We start from the raw sequence: 17,372 nt of genomic DNA, 5'->3' as shown, positions 1-17,372 counted from the left end.
CTCCAGCAAATCTGACATACAAGCTGGTGTCAGTGCTAGGCGACAGAATACTCCAGCACCCAGACCAATATCTACAGGCCTCTTGCCTCCTAAATTTTCTCTCAACTATCATTTAAATACTGTTTCCCCTGCCTGCTGTCAACAATTTTGCTCTTGAGCTCCTTTTCCAACATTATACACACACAAAAAATCCTTTTTACCTGTGTCCTATATACATCCCACTTGGCAGTCAGACCTTGCTCCAACAGCTCCTAGGGACCCAGGGCATCCAGGCTGAGCCAAACACAAACATGGAGCACCTTCTCCTTGTCACTGTTCCAAGTTCATACAGTAAAATTGTGAAGGTGAAAGTGATTAGAGGTGGAACAAATACAAGAACAAGCAAGTGTGTAAGGCAGGGTAATATCAGGCAGCAATTAGATTAACCTAGACTGGTAGGTAACCAAGTTTAAAAGGAACACCTAGTTTTGGTTTTGTTTTTCCTCTTGCTATGTCAAAGTCTGGTGGCACCTGGCATCTCGGATGGGCTGTGCCTCAGGCAGGTAACTGAGCACAGAGTGCTTTGGGTGTGCAAACTATGCCACCAGTAACTCCAAACATGCCTACATCCCTGCTAAGTCTTAGCCAAGTAGGCAGGCCAGCACATGCACATAGTGCTGTCTTGGAGCTCCTACCCAAAACCACTCCATTTGGCAACCAGAAGAAAGCTAAAGCAATAAAATAATTTGCTGATGCAAAAAGTCAAGATAGATCTGGGAGAAAAACGTAAGCACAAAGGGCTCCAGCTTCACAAATACCCAAGACTAAAAGGGCTCCTCTTGCTCCCACTGCAAACCCAATCTTTCCCACAAGCCTCTGATCCCTGGGTGAGGAGCCACCATCCTGTTCCAAACTGGGGTTCCCTCATGTATGAACAGTTACAGATCCCACAGATGAGCTCACAGCTAACCAGGACTTCAGGTGACAATTGCTGATCCCCAAAATCTCCTGTTTCAGGTACTAAAATGGAGGTTTTCATCATAAAACCAAATAAGCCAAGCTGACACCACCTTCAGATGTAAAATTTTAAGAGCCAAGTCTTGATACACATTTTATTTCTACCAGTGTGGAACTGAAGAATATGCTATTTTTTCCACAGCTTTCAGTTCACACTCCAAAGAGAAGCATACAAAAGAAAAATGTCAGGATTCAGATTTTCTCAAATTTTTATTCAACAACCTGCTTGCAGAAAATGAATAAACAAAAGCTTACATTAAATACTGTACAAAATATTGAAGTTGTAGAGGAGCTAGTCCCCAGGTATGCTCACGTTTTATATCCTTAGCCATCTGCACTGCAGCTCCCAGAACAAAAGATCTGAAGGTTTTCCTGGCTGCAACTAATTATGACACATGAGAACTGCAGCCCTTGACAGGCTCCTGCTCAGTAGAATCTGGCAAGACAAAAGCAGTCAACTGTTCATACTGCAGTAAAAAACCCCTGAAGTTTACAAATGAAAAATAATCAAGTGTAATAAATGTATTTCTCTTAAGAAGCAGATGAGCCCACAATCCTGAGGCACATTTTCCAGAAAAAAAACAAACCTGTTTTTCTGCTATGGAAATGCACTTTGTGGGAAATGCTCTGCATTGATGACCTGTAACCAATTACATTTCTCAAACCCTCCAGAAAAGAAAAGCAGATTACCATAGGAAGTTTCAACCACAATTACTGAGCAGAAGTCTTCAGAAAGATTCAGCAGCTTCAGACCAGACCCATGAACAACCATCAAGCTCCTTTACAGTCACCACTGCCATTTTTAGTACAGTTGTTAGGAGGGCTTAGATTCTCTCTCTCTCCAATCAATGTTTTTATAACATGGTGTCAGTTTATGAGACATTTTTAGAGCTATCAAAGGCCAACTTAAGGAGGAGGATCTTCTCCTCTAATAGCTTTGTACTTTGCCATATCTTCTGGGAACACCTTTGTCAGCTCTTGAATTAACAGGCTTTTAAATTTCTGGAAAGAGAAAAAAATAAATGTATATACATCATCTGGACTATTTATTTAGATTTCATCAAGCAATATTACCTAATGAACAGACAGGTTTGTACCCAACACACCTCTCAGTGAACTGAAGTACCCAAAAACACACAAACAAAGAAAATTATATTTTCAAAATGCACATAAAATGCCCAAGTGAAATCCACGAGGAATGCATGAGGCAAACATACATGTCTGTGAATTCCCAGAAATTCACCTGCATTTTCTCCAAAAAATACAAAGCAGTTGGACCTCTCTAGTGAACTCTGGTGCACCCATATCTGCCTGACCTTGTTAAGGAAAGCTGATTAAGGGCATGTCCTCTTGATTTGATATGGAATCCACTCCACCTTCAAAAAGCAACTCACACCTGCCTTACAAGTACATAATTTCACAAGCACAGAGAAAAGAAAAAGCTCAGGACTTATCTCCATATGTCTACATTCTGCAGTACAACTTGTCATCCTCCACACTAAGTTCAGCCAAAGAACATTCTCAAGCTCACTAAACTTCCTTTTCTGACTGTGTTTTTCTGCAGTAGTTACAGGAGTTAAACAGAATCACAGAATGCTTAGGTTCACACTAAATGAAAGTACAAATTCAGAAACCCCTAAGCACTGGCAAGCATTTTCACGAATTTTATAAAGATTGACTGATGATTATAGAGCATATTTGACATTTTAAACCTCTAGTATCCATTCTAGACTGGAAAAATACTCCTTCTGTTTTGCTTATTTTTAACTTTGCACACAGCAAAATTCCACATGTGCAAAAAACCCAAGTAAAATAGCTCAACTGCTACATATAGCTTTAATCAATATAAAATCACAGTGAAAGCATCCCCAACTGTGGGATAAACTACAGGCTTCCTTTCCTGAACAGGCTGCATCAGCATCAATTAAGATACAGGGATGCAGAGCAATTTGTAAGACAAATGACATAATAACAGAAGTTAATAACTGCACAAGTGAAACATACCCAGGAATGTTTACAGGAAAGTAAAAACTTATCAAATACATTGTTGCATTACACTTCCATTAACGCTGGCTTACCTTCATAGTGTCAATTTTCCCTTTCACCTGCTCATTTTTAGCCAAAGCTCGCTCCAGACACTCTTTAGTGTAAAGCTGAGGGTTGCGGCCTTGATCGATGTATCTGCAAACAGAAAAGACACTGCTAAAAATGATCATATTCCTACTGGGAAGCTCTCCAAGGCACAGAATTACTCATCTTGCTGCCTTTTTCTTTCTACCGTTATCTGAAATGTGCATTTTAAAAACCACCACAGTTAAACTCAGCCATTTCCAAAAGGCAGCTCAAGGACAAGGCCATGGCCAGCAAACCTGTGTTTCCAGAAAGCCAGGAGAGCTTTGAATGAAGTATTAAAGGCACATCAAAAAAAAAAAATATATATATATCTACCAGCTCCTCACAGGTTATAAGCACAGATGATCAGAGGAAGATGCCCTTCCAATCACAACTGGAAGGGCACAAAGCAGGAAGTGGGTGAGTTAGGACATGGTGAGCATTAAGCACACAGGAATATGGCACCCAGCAAATCAAGGATGAGGAGGAGCTGCACATACCACAGTGAAGAGTAAAAAATTAACACTACTCTATCAGCAAACTCATGTGCAATTTTGTTTTGCAATACAATTCCTGGCAAAGGGAAACTCATAAGAGAGAACATTTAAGAGAGTCAAATTTACAGCTGGAGTAAAAGCCCAATTGAAAAAAGCCATGTACAGCCAGTAGCACACTGGAGCACAGCAGACCAGCAATGCCTAGACCTGGATGAAACACCAGTAAATTAACTTACCAGCTATATCACAAAAGCTCTCTAGTATAGCTCTTCCTCTAAGCTGTTTTTTCTTTTAATGTTGCAATTTTCTGAAACTAAACACCTGAGTACTGACTTACTTTATTTTTGCTTAGAACTTTAAATCCTGATCCTAATCTAGTGTAAAAGTCTATTTTTAAAAATGAAAGCTGATTTACTAAATGGGTGTCCCTGTCCATGGCAGGGGTGTTAGAAACTGATGTTCCTGAAGGTCCCTTCTAACCTGACTCATTCTGTGATATTATGAAATCACTAAATTTGGCAGAATTCGTGTTACTGCCTACATATGCAGAAGTAAAAAAAAGTCTGAAAGGCCACGCTGGGCAGGGCTCTGAGCAACTTATCTAGTAGGTGGCATCCCTGCCCACGGCGGGGGAGCTGGAACTAGATGAGCTTTAAGGTCCTTTCCAACTCAAAGCATCCCGTGGTTCTATGAAGACAGGTATATATATTACGACCTCTCCTACCTTTCTGCCTTCTCACAGGCAGAAGGCACTTCTGACCTCCCTCTGCCTGCCCACGTTCTCACGATGCATTCAGAAGGACCGGGCTTGAGACAGGCAGCCCTCAGCTAAAACACCCACGCTGCGAAGCCAGGCTACCTCCAGTCACCGACTGCAGCACCCCCGCTTCCAGGCACACACAGACTTACTCAAAAACCTCCAAGGGCACGCTGATATCGTGAAGCTGCTGCCGGCATTTGTCGATATCCTGCAAGCCTGTCACCATGAAATTCCTGTCGGGAAGAAAACGGGTCAGGTTTAGCCGGTTTCGGGGTCGCGGCGCTGCCCCTGAGGGTGGGTGCGAAGCCAGCGATAGCCAGGCAGAGAGCGAGAGAGCCCTGAGGCACCACCACGGGCCTGGAGGGGGAAAAGGCCCCGCAGCCCAGCCCGGCCCGCCCCTGACAACGGCCCCTCACAATTTCTGATTGAGCCCCGTCTGGCTGCTGGGCTGGAAGTCGCTGACGATGATGCCGAGCTGCCTGATGTTCTCCACGAACTTCTCCAGGTGCTCCTCCAAGGAGTCGAACTTCTCCGCCATCGCCGCCGCCTCCCCCGCCCAGCGCCACTTCCGCTCAGCCGCGCCTGCGCGGAAGGGCGGGAGGCGCGAGGCGGGGCGGCCGCGCCCCCTGCCCAAGCCACGCCTCCAGGCCAAGCCACGCCCCCTCCCTCACGGGCGGCGCCGTCCCGGCTCCCGCCGCCCTCGCTGAGGGGAACCGGGGACAGCGCCGGATCACGGAATCACAGAATCACAGAATCACAGAAGTTCAAGGCTGGAAGAGACCTATAAGATCATCAAGTCCAGCCGATGTTCTAACTGTTCAACTAGATCATGGCAGCAAGTGCCACATCCAGTCTTTTTTTGAATTCTTCAAGGGATGATGACTCCACCACCTCACTGGGTAAATGATTCCAGTATCTGACCACTCTTTCTGTGAAATATTTCCTTCTTAATTCTAACTTACATCTACCTTGACGCAACTTGAGACTGTGTCCTCTTGTTCTGTCTGTTGTTGCCCGGAGAAAGAGGCCGACCCCCAGCTCACCACAGCCACCCTTCAGGAAGTTGTAGAGAGTGATAAGGTCACCCCTGAGTCTCCTTTTCTCCAGGCTGAACAACCCCAGCTCCCTCAGTCGTTCTTCATACGGCTTGTGCTCCAAGCCCCTTACTAGTCTCGTTGCCCTCCTCTGGACGCGCTCAAGTAACTCGATGTCCCTCCTAAAGTGAGGGGCCCAGAACTGGATACAATACTGCAGGTGAGGCCTCACCAGTGCTGAGTACAGGGGGAGAATGACCTCCCTGCTCCTGCTGGCCACTCCATTTCTGATACTGGTCAGGATGGCATTGGCCCTCTTGGCTACCTGGGCACACTGCTGGCTCATATTCAATCGACTGTCAACCAGCACCCCGAACCTTCGGGAATTGGCATTGTGTGTTCGAACGTGTCCTGTGCCTGCCAGCTCTGAGCCCTCTTCGGGCCTGTGTAATAAATAGAAGCGGTGACAGGCAGAGGTTCTGTTTCATAATTAACCCCCACGCTGGCATCATCTGGGGAAAAACGTAGAAACACGGAATGGCAGAGTGGTTTGGGATGGAAGGGACCATCTGGTTCTCTGCCATAGGCAGCGAAACTTCCCACTAGACCAGGTGGCTCAAAGTCTTTTCCAACCTGTCCTTGCACACCTCCAGAGATGGGGCATCCACAGCTTCTCTGGGTGGCCTGCTCCAGTGCCTCACCACTTTCACAGTGCAGAATTTATTCCTGTTATCCAATCTAAACGCACTCTCATCTTGAGCCCATTGCTTCTTTTTCTGTTATGAATCGGTCTATATTAAATAATGAAGCTATCAGTCATCCCTGTGGGAAGGTTGCCTGACATGCTTAGACCCCCATGGCACATCACAATAACTATGTTTTACAAATGGCTTGTTTTCAGTCTGTCAGTTTTGGGTTGAACCTGAGCAGATCAGTCCAGTAATGTCAGGAGATAACTCATCCAGCTCTGGGGTCCTCAGCACAAGCAGGACACGGATCCTTGCAGAGAGTCCAGAGGAGGCCACCATGTTGATCAGAGGGATGGAGCACCTCTTCTGTGAGGAAAGGCTGGAAGATTTGATTTCTAAGATTACTTCTTAGAAAAGGGGAGACCTTCTCTCCTCTTAGAAAAGAGAAGGGGAGACCTAATTACAGCCTTCCGGTCCTTGCTGGGAGTCTGCAAAAAAGACAGAGAGGGACTTTTTACAAGAGCATGCAGTGGCTTCAAACTGAAAGACAGTAGGATTAGATTAAATATTAGAAATAAATTCTTTACTGTGGTGTAGTGAGATACTGGGAGAGGTTGCCCATCCCTGCAAGTGTTCAAGACCAGGCTGGTTAGGGCTCTGAGCAGAAGGCATCCCTGCCCATGACAGGGGGTTGTAACTGGATTATGCCTTCCATCCCAAACTGGGATTTAATGTATTTTATGCATTTTGTAGCTATAACTTGCAGTGATTTCTGCTGCACAATGAGAACCATCAACATCTGCAATTCTTAATTTCTTGGATGAATCTTATTTTTCCATTTCCTATTCATGACAACAACACGATCAAATGGTTGGTTTCTGTTCTGGGTTACCATGCTAGACCAATTGCAGGAAGTTTGGTTTTTGCAAAATCTAAAGCACTGTTTGGGAGTTCATAGGATTCAGTATGCTAACCTAAAATTAAAAAGCAAGCAACTGTAAAGAGCACTGAATATTAAGGAAGATATAGGACAGTGCAGGTGTGAAATTAAAAAATAATCCTAGGATGCAGAAAACAATTTACCAGTTCTAGGCCTTGACAAGTATTGTCATCCTATGATAAAGTAATCCCACTGTCTATTGACCAGCAGCTGCTGACCATCCTGTATCTATCACTGGCAGAATGTTGTCTGGACAGCCGAAGTCCCAGGATTGTGAGGTTTTAAGACAACTTCACACATGAGAAATCTTGGTCTGAGGAAAAGAATAATTTTTTCTAATATTTGGAAGGAAGAATGTAGAATAGGGTGCACTTCCCAAGTTAGATATGAACATGAGGAACGGGGGTGTCAAGTTTTGAAAGAACAGTGTAAATGCAAACGATTGTGTCAGGTGTGGCTCTGCAGGCACAAGGGACTGGGATTCAAACAGAAGAGTTGATTTATGTCCATTTTTCCATCTGGGCAGCCACATCCAGTGGAAGTACAGAGCAGAACCACTTCCACTAAATTCAGTAACAAACAAGGGCTTTGAGGTACTGTTAAAACCTTCTCTTCTTACAGTGTGGGGAAAGGCTTTGATTCTTGGAACTGAGCAAATATGACTTCTAGCTTGCTTGGGATAGATCCTAGATTTGTCCATGATCGTATCTAACTCAGGAAATGTATTCAACAGAAAAAATAATGGAAGTTTAACATCAAATATAGAGACATCCAGCTCACTGTAAATCTGTATTTACTAGCCTGTTTAGGTTAGATTAATGAATTATGTAAGATAAATGTATTCAGTGCTTTTAAGGTTAAAATTTGCTAGAAATATATTACCAGTTGTTAAATTTTTCTCATGATCACCAGCTTGGGCATCGTTTTCTTGTTCAGGGATAAAATGTAAAGATTAGAAACTTGTATTCCAGTGAGAGAGAGAAACAGAAAGAAATTCAGTCTGACAAATAACTGAATTGATCAATAGGTTTGTAGAGACAGAAAGATTTAGAAAGAAAATGTCCTGGCTCATGATGTAAGTAACTGTATTGCCCTTGTACCCTGATTTTCATACAGGGAGCAGGCAATTATACAGACATGTAAGCTGGACATCTGCACTGGCAGTTAAGTAGGGTTTGTAATAAAGGATGGAATGGGAGGCCATATGGATCAATATGACCCATTTGGGAAGAGCAGCACAGATTACATGAAAGAAAATCCTGTTTTGCAAACCCCTAATGAGTTTTTCAAGGGGTCAGCAAGCATGTAGACAAAAGGGATCTAAATAATACAATCTACTTGATTTCCCATCAGCTCTTAGAGAAATCCTTAAAGTAAGTCTTTTAAGGAAATAAAGGAATGGAATGAAGAGAGAAATCCTAAACTGAATAAAGAACTGAATTCCAGATAGGAAATGCAGGACAGGAGCAAACATTTAATTCTTGCAAGGGGAGAATTGATCCCAGAAGAGTTCAGTGGGGAACTAAGCTGAAAATTCTGCCATTGAGTAGGTTCATAGGTGACCCAGAAAAGAGATCAGATGGTACAATGAGTAAATTGGCTTATGAGAAAATTACTTGGCAGACTAAAGATGAATGCAGTTTGTAGGAAACTGTAGGAGGACCTGAAAAGACTTTAAGATGGATCATGTAAAGCGATGCGCATGGCGAGCAAAAATCCCCTAGTTTCACACGAAGATCCATGACCTCATGACCATTACCACACAGGAGCAAGACCTGAGGATCAGAATAGAAAGTTCTTTGAAATCATCAGGTCAGCGCTCAGCAGTGCTCAGAAGTCATGTGGAGAGTTAGGAATTGTCAGGAAAGGAATGTGAGAACAAAACAGAAAATGTCGTGCTACTGCATAAATCCACAATTTGCCCCAACCTTGAATACTGTGTGCAGTTCTCATTCCCTGGAGTGGGTCTGGAAAGGATGCAGAGCAGGGCTGCCAAGATAACTGCAGATATGAAATGGCTTCTGTAATAGGAAAACAGGAACAGACAGGAACACTTCAGCTTGAGAGAGAGCATGCTAATGAGACTTATGGCCAACACTTGACTGTCTTTACAGAGCCATGCGTGGTCTGCAGCCTAGACTGTCTTTCAGCACAAAAACCAGGGGCCATCAAAGTAAAGCCAAGAACTGACAACTTCAGGACATGCAAAAAGCAGTGATTTTTGTCATACAAAGTTCATAAGCCCTGTGGGACTATTTGCCAATGGATGTCATGGACAGAAAATACTTAGCTGTGTTGGAGGGAAAATGGGACAAATGCTTGGTAGACAGCCAGGGAGATGTAGGTAAACCACTCCTGGCTCAGGAAATCCCATGGACTGAAGGTAGCCCCAGGCCAGGAGGGTAGGCAGGAGAGGTCTCATAGATGCTTTTCCTGTCTGCTCTTCAGCATTTACTTCTGGTTAGTGCTGAGCACAGGATACTGGCCCAGATGGAGCTTTCATCTGTGTCTGGGGGGTTACTGCTATGAGGCCCTCCCTGCTTGTCAAATGATGACCTGTGCTGTGAAGGATGCAGACAGATTGCATAATGGTTTCTTACCCTGCAGAACATAAAAAGATAGATTTGAGACTGTTTATACAGCCTTTGGGTCTGAAAAGAAGCTCAGCTTGCTGTTTTCTTATTTAGTCTTACATATACTCCAGATAAATGACTTGTCCAATGTAATAAGATACAATGTGGTGTTTAAGATTCATTACTGAAAGTGCTGAGACAGTCAACTTCTCATGAATACAAAAAGCAACATATAATTCATCTGTTTGTCCATCTCTAGAATTATAACTCTCCTCTCAGCTCATGTTTTCTGCTGCTAGCCAGTAAAGTGGAAGAAAATTAATAAAGAAAGTAAAATAGATCATGTTTCTCTCCTGTCTTTCTCTCTTTTCTTCTGCATTATTATATCACTTCTTCTTCATTCTGCAGACAAAGAAATGGAGGCTGATATTTCAGGTCATTAACTGGTAACATCACCTGCTAAGAATTCCATTGTGTGAGCCATCTACCCTTCATTGTTTTAATTACAACAGGTAATAAATAAGCAGAAGAGAAGCAGGGGAGATAGATTTGAACAGCACATTGGATACCATTCACCTGCTCCTGATAGGTCAGGCTGATGGCAATTTTGTTTAGGATGTTTTTCAGCTGACTCAGAAGCATGTGGTACTGTCACATTTTACTGCATAAAAATAATGTGATACAATAAAATCAAATAAACAATTTTTAAAAATCAATTATGCAGCTGAATAAGAGCTGTAATTATAATTTCCATACAGATTTTGTGTTTAGTAATGTGTTCATTAATGACTTGAAATAATAAATGCCTTACCACAAATTAGCAGGATGATGCATTTATGTATCACGGCTGGATCTCAGTCTGAGATCATCTAAATTTATTTATCTAAGAAATAGCAGGATCAGGATTTTGTTCTTAAGATAACTTTGTGGTCTTTCAAGTCCTGCAGATCTGGGAATGTTCTGGGACCTGATCCAAAGATAACTGAGACCCATGAGGTTCTTTCTATTGATGGTAAAGGACACGGATGACAGTCTGTTCTCACAACACTGCCTCCGAGGAGGTCAGCAAGACACAGCAAAGGACTTACATATATGCTTCAGGACAGGAATATTATTTTCACAGTGTGGTGATAACTCATCTAGATCTGCAATACTGAAACCTTTTATTTCATAAGGCTTTTATTATCCCATAAAGAATTAATTCTTAATTTTGTTTTTCAAAAATATGCTGAGAAATCAGTGGAATTATCTGTGGTTTTTCCCCCTGGAATATTAAAGTTATTCATCAGACTCAGTTTATGTTACATTCATATTGCTGCCATATGTCATTTAAAGCAAAATTAAAGTCTACTCTTCTGAAATACAGAGTTGCTTTCAACAGTTGAGTAGGTTTTTTTTACCACACGTGTGAGAAAGACGTGCATATAAATATTTATATATGTATACTTATACATATATGTATATATAATCATACTCCTAGGAAAATGCTCCTCTCATTATGCAATACTAACAAGTAAGGTTGATTTGCCTATTGCTGATTTTTATTTTTTCCCCTGTAACTCAGAATAAGTAGCATCCTCTATTTAAAACTGATGCTTTTTTTCATTACCTAGGATACAGGAAAGCAGGTATAGGAATATCCTGGGCACAGACAATTTCTAAGACTCCCAGACAACATGTGTGCTAACAAATGAAAAAGACCTAGGACCTTTTTCCAGCACTGAGTCCAGCTGACATGGAGAAGCCCTTATTTGTATTCAAAATCCTGAAATGGACCTCAGAGCAGTTGTGGAAGCATATGGGTGGTCCAGATGAAAAAGCTGACTTTGTACCTTTGTGACAAAGTGTACCTTTGTCACTGTTCTACAGTGTGTGAGTGCCTGTGCTCCTGTGCTTGTGTCCTTCCCTGTCACTTCTCCCTTTTCTAAGGTAGAGCTGTTGGTCACAGTGTATGGGGAAATGGAAGCAATGGCCACATGGGTTCAAACCAGGGGACAAATCAACAAATCAGAAAAATTGCTTAGCATTCAGGGTTATGCCCCTGAAAGAGGTTTAAATAAGCAAGGTGAGCACAGCTGTGCTCACAGCTGGTATGGAGCTACTGGCACCACTTACTTGGGGCTAGAGTATCATAGAAGGGTAGAATATAAAAGGATAGAATGGTTTGGAAGGGACCTTATCATCTAGTTCCAACTTCCCTTCCATGGCATGACACCTTTTACTTGATCAGGTTTCTCAAAGCCCCATCCAACTTGGCTTTGAACACTTCCAGGGATGGGGCACCCACAATTTCTCTAAGCAACCTGTTCCAGAGTATCACCATCCTCACAGTGAAGAACTTCTTCCTAACATCTAATCTAAATCTCTCCTCTTTAGTTTAAAAGCATTTCCCCTTGTTCTATCATTATCTGCCTGGGTAAAAAAGTTTCTCTCCCTGCTTTTTATAATCCTGGGCCTTATGGGGATGTCCTGTAGTAGAGGCTGGAGTCAGTGAACATTACAGGGCTCAGCCTGATCAATACAAAGTATCCCATGTTCACAGAAATCCCCACAAGCTGCCCCCAGAACTGGGACTACCAGTTCTACTTCTGAAGTGCACAGGTTTGAACCAATAGTATGAGTGCATGGCTGAATGCGTCGTAGGCTCTGGGGGACTTCAGGATGTGATGAGGCAAAAGGTTTCAATAGATGGCTCCTCCAGTCCGTCCTGTCCTGTGGACTCTTAGGACATAGTCCTAGCCTGTTGGCTCTGTGGTGTACTTTATCATGCCAGTAGGAATTCCTTCCTGGAAGGCACAAGGAGACAGGCAGGCAGTGCACCAAAGAAATCTTTTTGTACTATTATTTGGGAGGAGCCTTCAAGTGCCTCTTCAGTTTTAAACTTGTTCTTCACACTCTTGCATGTTGATATCCCACTGTCTCCACAATCTGCCTGCATCACTGTGAAAGATACTTTACTATTCATACCCAGCATCCAGGCTTCAAATAGGTTTTTTTTACAGAAGTTGCCTGAGGAAGACTCTAATTTAGAGCTATTGATTCTTTCCACACCTCTGTCTAACTGATGAAGAAATGCTTTATTGCCCAGTTAGTTTAGATACAGATAGTATACATATCTATTCTGTGCTTTAATCAAATAATTGAATCATCTCTCAGACTTCTATATGATAAACACACTGAATTCTTCACACTTTTTTCTTTAATGAATTTCAGCTTTTTCAGTGTTTCAATTTTTTTCAACATCAGCAGAAAAGGGAAGGTGACCTGCACATTTCAATCTTGTATTGGTCCCCACAATGGTGTTAGTCCCTGTTCCCCCATGCCTTGTGCCTCTTCCCTATCCCTTCCTATTTATGCACTGCAGGGCTGCAGAATTCCTCTATTCAACAAGGTTCCTCTATGCCACCAGATTGTGATGATCTGGTACAGACTGACCCCTAATTTCCTTTAATGTTTCCTTTTACAGGGAACATGGTCTGCAGTTACATAAGCTTCATTATTTGCTCCTAGTAGGATGACTTCACATATGATTTTTATTAAAACACATTTATTTCACAAACACAGCTATTCAATTCAGTCTGCCTCCATACTTTATCACTTTTCTGGCCTTTCTGTATGCTTTTCTTTTATTTGCAAGTTTTATTTACCTCCAGACCATCAATACAACTATTAAATTAGGGCAGCAGTAATCCCCTGGAAATTCTGCCAGCAATGTTGCCAGATAATGTCCCACTTGTAAACAGATCACCTGGTCTGTCATATTGCTTCCAAAACTGAATTTGGAATGATTAGAACAGCCTGATGTGAGGCAATTCCAGGATAAGTCTGGCATAAGGGACTGCCCGAGTCCTCTTTTTACAAACTGTATGGATGAGTTTTCTCAGATTTGCCTTGCTCAGGCCATTAGTCCAATGCTATTCCAACAGGCATCCCTGCATGTCTCCACAAGCCCTGGCTCAGGCTGTGCCACATAATATCATCATATAATAAAGCCACTATTTTCACGGTCCTTCAGTGTCCCTGACTTTCCAAAACAGTTAGTAGCACAGGCTGTCAGACTGCTTTCTGCACTGTGAAGGATGAAAAGCTAGAGCAGGAAAAGCCCATTCTCGCAATGATCCCATAGTTTGTGTCTTTTCCATGCCTCCTGCCTCCCCAGCACAGGTCTTCAGACACAACCTCAGAGCACATTTCCAGTGGAATGGGACAAAACATGACTAAAGATGGAGATAAAAAAATCCATATGAGCACAGTTCACCATGGTGTTGGGGGCCTCATGTATCTTCCCTGATGTTCACCTTATCAGGCACCTACTGAAGGAACAGAAGACACTGTGTGTCCTAGGGACCATGGCAGAGAGGACTGATCATGCATAGGTAGGGAATAGTGTGCCCTGATGGCAGAGAAAGGCTGTTGGAAGAGGAACAGGAGGAAACAAACTATTCTCAGAACAGGAAGAAATCAAATAAGTTAAACTGATTCAAGAGGTGTTTGCTTCCTGCCTGCTCAAGGCCCTGGTGCTACTGGGTTGACAGCATCCCTTCCACTCTCTGTCTTCCCTCTGCCACCACAACCATAATGTCAGAGCTGGTTACAGCCTCCTTGGATGAGTACCACAGGTAGAGGGATGAGTCCCTGAGCAAGCCTCATGAGATCCTTCTGAAAACAAACACGCCCTACCTAGAAGCTTGCATAGATCCTCCTTTTCCAGTTTTCACATATTTTTTTGCTTTTGCATTTCATATACCACCAAAAGCCACCAAATGCATTTCAAATGCCACCACTGGCTAAGGTTTCAAGAATATGTATGAATTTTGTTGCATGGGATTCTGCTGCAGTAGCCAGCTATGGCTGAGAGGTTGTGTTTAGCTCTTGCCCATCACCACTGCTGTAGTTGTGGTATAGGTCTACAACAGACCTATTTAGGTAGGTAATTTAACCTACTTTGAATGCATGTCTTAGAACCAAGCAGATTTTTTGTTTCTATTTCCCATATTTCAGTCTAGAAACAAGGATGTCCAGGGTCATCTTCTGTCTCATTAATCCAGATATAGCAGTATTCTTTAGAAACAAAAGAAGTGACTTATTTCTTCTAATTTAGTTAATTGTAGCAAATTAGTTTTCATAGGGACAACCAGATATGGAGCAGCCAGCTGAGGTTTGCTCCTTAGTACGACCATCCCAACCCTGACAACCACCCCCTCTAAAGTGCACAGCAAGCCAGCAGCTGGGGGACCTTCCAGTGCTTCCTGATTCAAGCACAGGTTTGCTCCTACCATTCTTTTGTAGATGATATTGCAGGAGGAAGTGCCTGTTGTTCCTAAACCTAACAGAGAAAAGACTCCACCTTTTTGGCTTACTAATGATAAACCCAGCAGCTGACTTACAACTGTGTGCAGATTCTGATAATCCACCATCTTGTTCTCATACGCCTCTTTCAATGTGTACAAAGAACCACTGGCTTGCACTGATCCCACATGGCAAAATCCCTTCTTTTCCATCTATGACTGCAGCCACAGGGTGACAAACCATTTGTTCTTCACATGGTATACAACTCAGCGCTCACTATATTCCTCCTTTTATTAGTTTTTCAGAAGCAGCAGTGACTCATGCAAGAAACTGTCATTTCTACTTCAAATGGAGCTGCCACCCAAAAAATTTATTTCTTGAACCTAAATGGTGAAGCACATGATGTCATTTAATCACAGAAAGAACCAGTGTTGCATGCCTGATGCTGTGAATTCAGCAGGCTTGCTGTTGTAGCCATGCCTGTGGATAACTGCTGACTGGGAGTGTTATCATCTGTTGGCCCTGTTAACATAGAATCAGGTTGGAAAAAATCTCTAAGATTATTGAGTTCAATCATTAACCCAGCATTGCCAAGTCCACAACAAAACTGTGTCCCTAAGTGCCACATGTACACATAATACAGGTCTTTTGTCATATTCCAAAATGTATTTTGGACTGGATCAATGTTTCTATAACATTCAGTAGATGTGACCCTCTGCAGGGTCCGCCTGTCTCCCTGGCAGTTCTTTGTGTATGTAAGCTATGTCTCCATCTCTCCACCAAGGACCAGGGAACAACCAGCTGGTGGCAGCAGCAGCTTCTCCAAGATCAGAATGTGAGGCCTTCATCTCAGGTCCTGGTGATGCTGTAAGAACGTAAGCGAATACACTCTCCTCATTTTAAAGAAACTGAGCCATTTATAGTAACCTTGCCACTAATCTATTTTTAAAAGAACTTTGCTTCTCTAATCCTTTGATGCCTTTTGAATTTTTTGCTTAGTAGTTTGGGTGTTGTAATTGGCACTGAGAAACAAGAAGCTAAAACATGTCTCTCACTGTTGTGATGACCAGGCTGATGTTAAGGTCTTAGGATAAAGGAGGAAGAGTTCATTGCCCATAAATGCATTGCAAGTGACCTTTCTTATGGCTGTGTGCTGTAAAGTGCAAAATTAGATAATATGGTGAGATTTAAGGGAGTATGAAGGTAAAGGATTGACTGGGGTCAAAGAAAAACTGTTGAGCTGGCATCAAAGAGGAGTGTGTGTTGTTCTGAGATCCATATGTGATCTTATATAATCTTATACAAATGTTCTAATACTTCCCCATCTTTGTTCAAAATACATCACTGAGTGCCATCTTCAGTCACATCAACCTGTTCTTTTAAAGCTGCATCTCTGGCAGAACAACTTTTTAATCCCTTCTACCAACACATCCTTCTTTTTTTATCTTCTTTTTTCCTTCTTTGTCTGCTTCTGTGAATTTATGTAAAAACTCCTTATCACTGGCCCCTCAGCACTTTGTACATTGTACAAGAACTTTATTGCGTTCTTGTCACTTCAGGAGAGCAAAAGGTCTGTGATGCCATTTGAAAACTTCAGGATCCAAAAGTTATTTCATGGCACCATAAGGTCCTTGAAACTAAATTTCAGCAATTCTGCCTTTAAAGTTTAACTGAAGTTGGTGTCTCTGTGTTAATTTTGTGTGGTTTACACCAACATCCATCTGTTGCTTAGATGATCTACAATGCCTTTGCTGATCCAGAGGTTAATCTGGTGCTCTGATCAGGTAATAAGAGACAATTTGTGAGTCCTTTTGGTGCTGTGAACCAGAGTACTGGAACACCTGGCATGCTGCTTTCAGGCTTAGCTGCTGGGCACTGACAAGAGAGACAGGTCTGGCAGCAGCCCTAAGCTTCATGAGGGATGGACTGCATCTGAGGCAGGAGACCCCTCAGACTCTTCTTGGGGTAAAGAGCCATCCATGAACTGGATACTCTGCAAAAACGAGGCTACCTAGGGCTCAGATTCGGATTGTTTGTCCCCAGTTAAAAGCAGGATTGTTGCAAGGCCTCACCCATGACCCTGGCTCTTGAGTTACATGTAGGAGCTTAGAAAAGTTCACGATCTCCGGCCTTTAAAAATTCTAGTAATAATTGACAGAGTCACACAAACAAAAATTTTTGTATCCAAAGTAGAGGGACCATCAAATAGTTGCCACTTCTCCAACCATTCCATGGAATACAGCTTCCTCACTGAGCAGCTACAGATTTACTTCAAAGACATCATAGGACAAAAATGTGGCCAGATGTGGCTGAAAGTGAAATAAGGTAAAGCATGCATTGTACCCTTATTTGGGGAGAAATCTGTAAATGACTTCTGCCCTGTACTGGCCACATCTTGAATTTGTGTATGAGTGCAAGAATTTAAAAATACTTGTGTGTGTATGTGAGAAGGTCACCTCTGACACAGAGTTCTGTGATTCAG

The 17,372-nt window shown here is 42.6% G+C and overlaps 1 protein-coding gene across 1 annotated transcript; it reads right to left on the bottom strand.

The window, feature by feature from the left end:
* Positions 1 to 1,187: 1,187 nt before the first annotated feature.
* Positions 1,188 to 4,949, bottom strand: MED10 (mediator complex subunit 10). Its single transcript, XM_058025804.1, has 4 exons — positions 4,782 to 4,949; positions 4,515 to 4,598; positions 3,075 to 3,177; positions 1,188 to 1,998 (listed from the first exon to the last, which is right to left on the bottom strand). Exons 1-4 carry the CDS (start codon positions 4,901 to 4,903, stop codon positions 1,903 to 1,905), a joined length of 405 nt encoding a protein of 134 aa, XP_057881787.1. The 5' UTR covers positions 4,904 to 4,949; the 3' UTR covers positions 1,188 to 1,902.
* Positions 4,950 to 17,372: the final 12,423 nt, after the last annotated feature.

The sequence above is a fragment of the Melospiza georgiana genome, chromosome 1 (assembly GCF_028018845.1).
Source record: "Melospiza georgiana isolate bMelGeo1 chromosome 1, bMelGeo1.pri, whole genome shotgun sequence".
Classification (NCBI taxonomy): domain Eukaryota; kingdom Metazoa; phylum Chordata; class Aves; order Passeriformes; family Passerellidae; genus Melospiza; species Melospiza georgiana.
Note: the sequence above shows the minus strand (reverse complement) of the source record. Positions and strands in the feature narration are given on the sequence as shown.

Excerpts from the sequence above, each read along its gene's own strand:
- MED10 (XM_058025804.1), bottom strand. The coding sequence starts at position 4,903 with ATGGCGGAGAAGTTCGACTCCTTGGAGGAGCACCTGGAGAAGTTCGTG. Across the intron at positions 3,178-4,514 it reads GTGCCCTTGGAGGTTTTTGA|ATACATCGATCAAGGCCGCA; the intron begins GTAAGTCTGTGT and ends TTCTGTTTGCAG. Across the intron at positions 1,999-3,074 it reads GGAAAATTGACACTATGAAG|AAATTTAAAAGCCTGTTAAT; the intron begins GTAAGCCAGCGT and ends TTCTCTTTCCAG.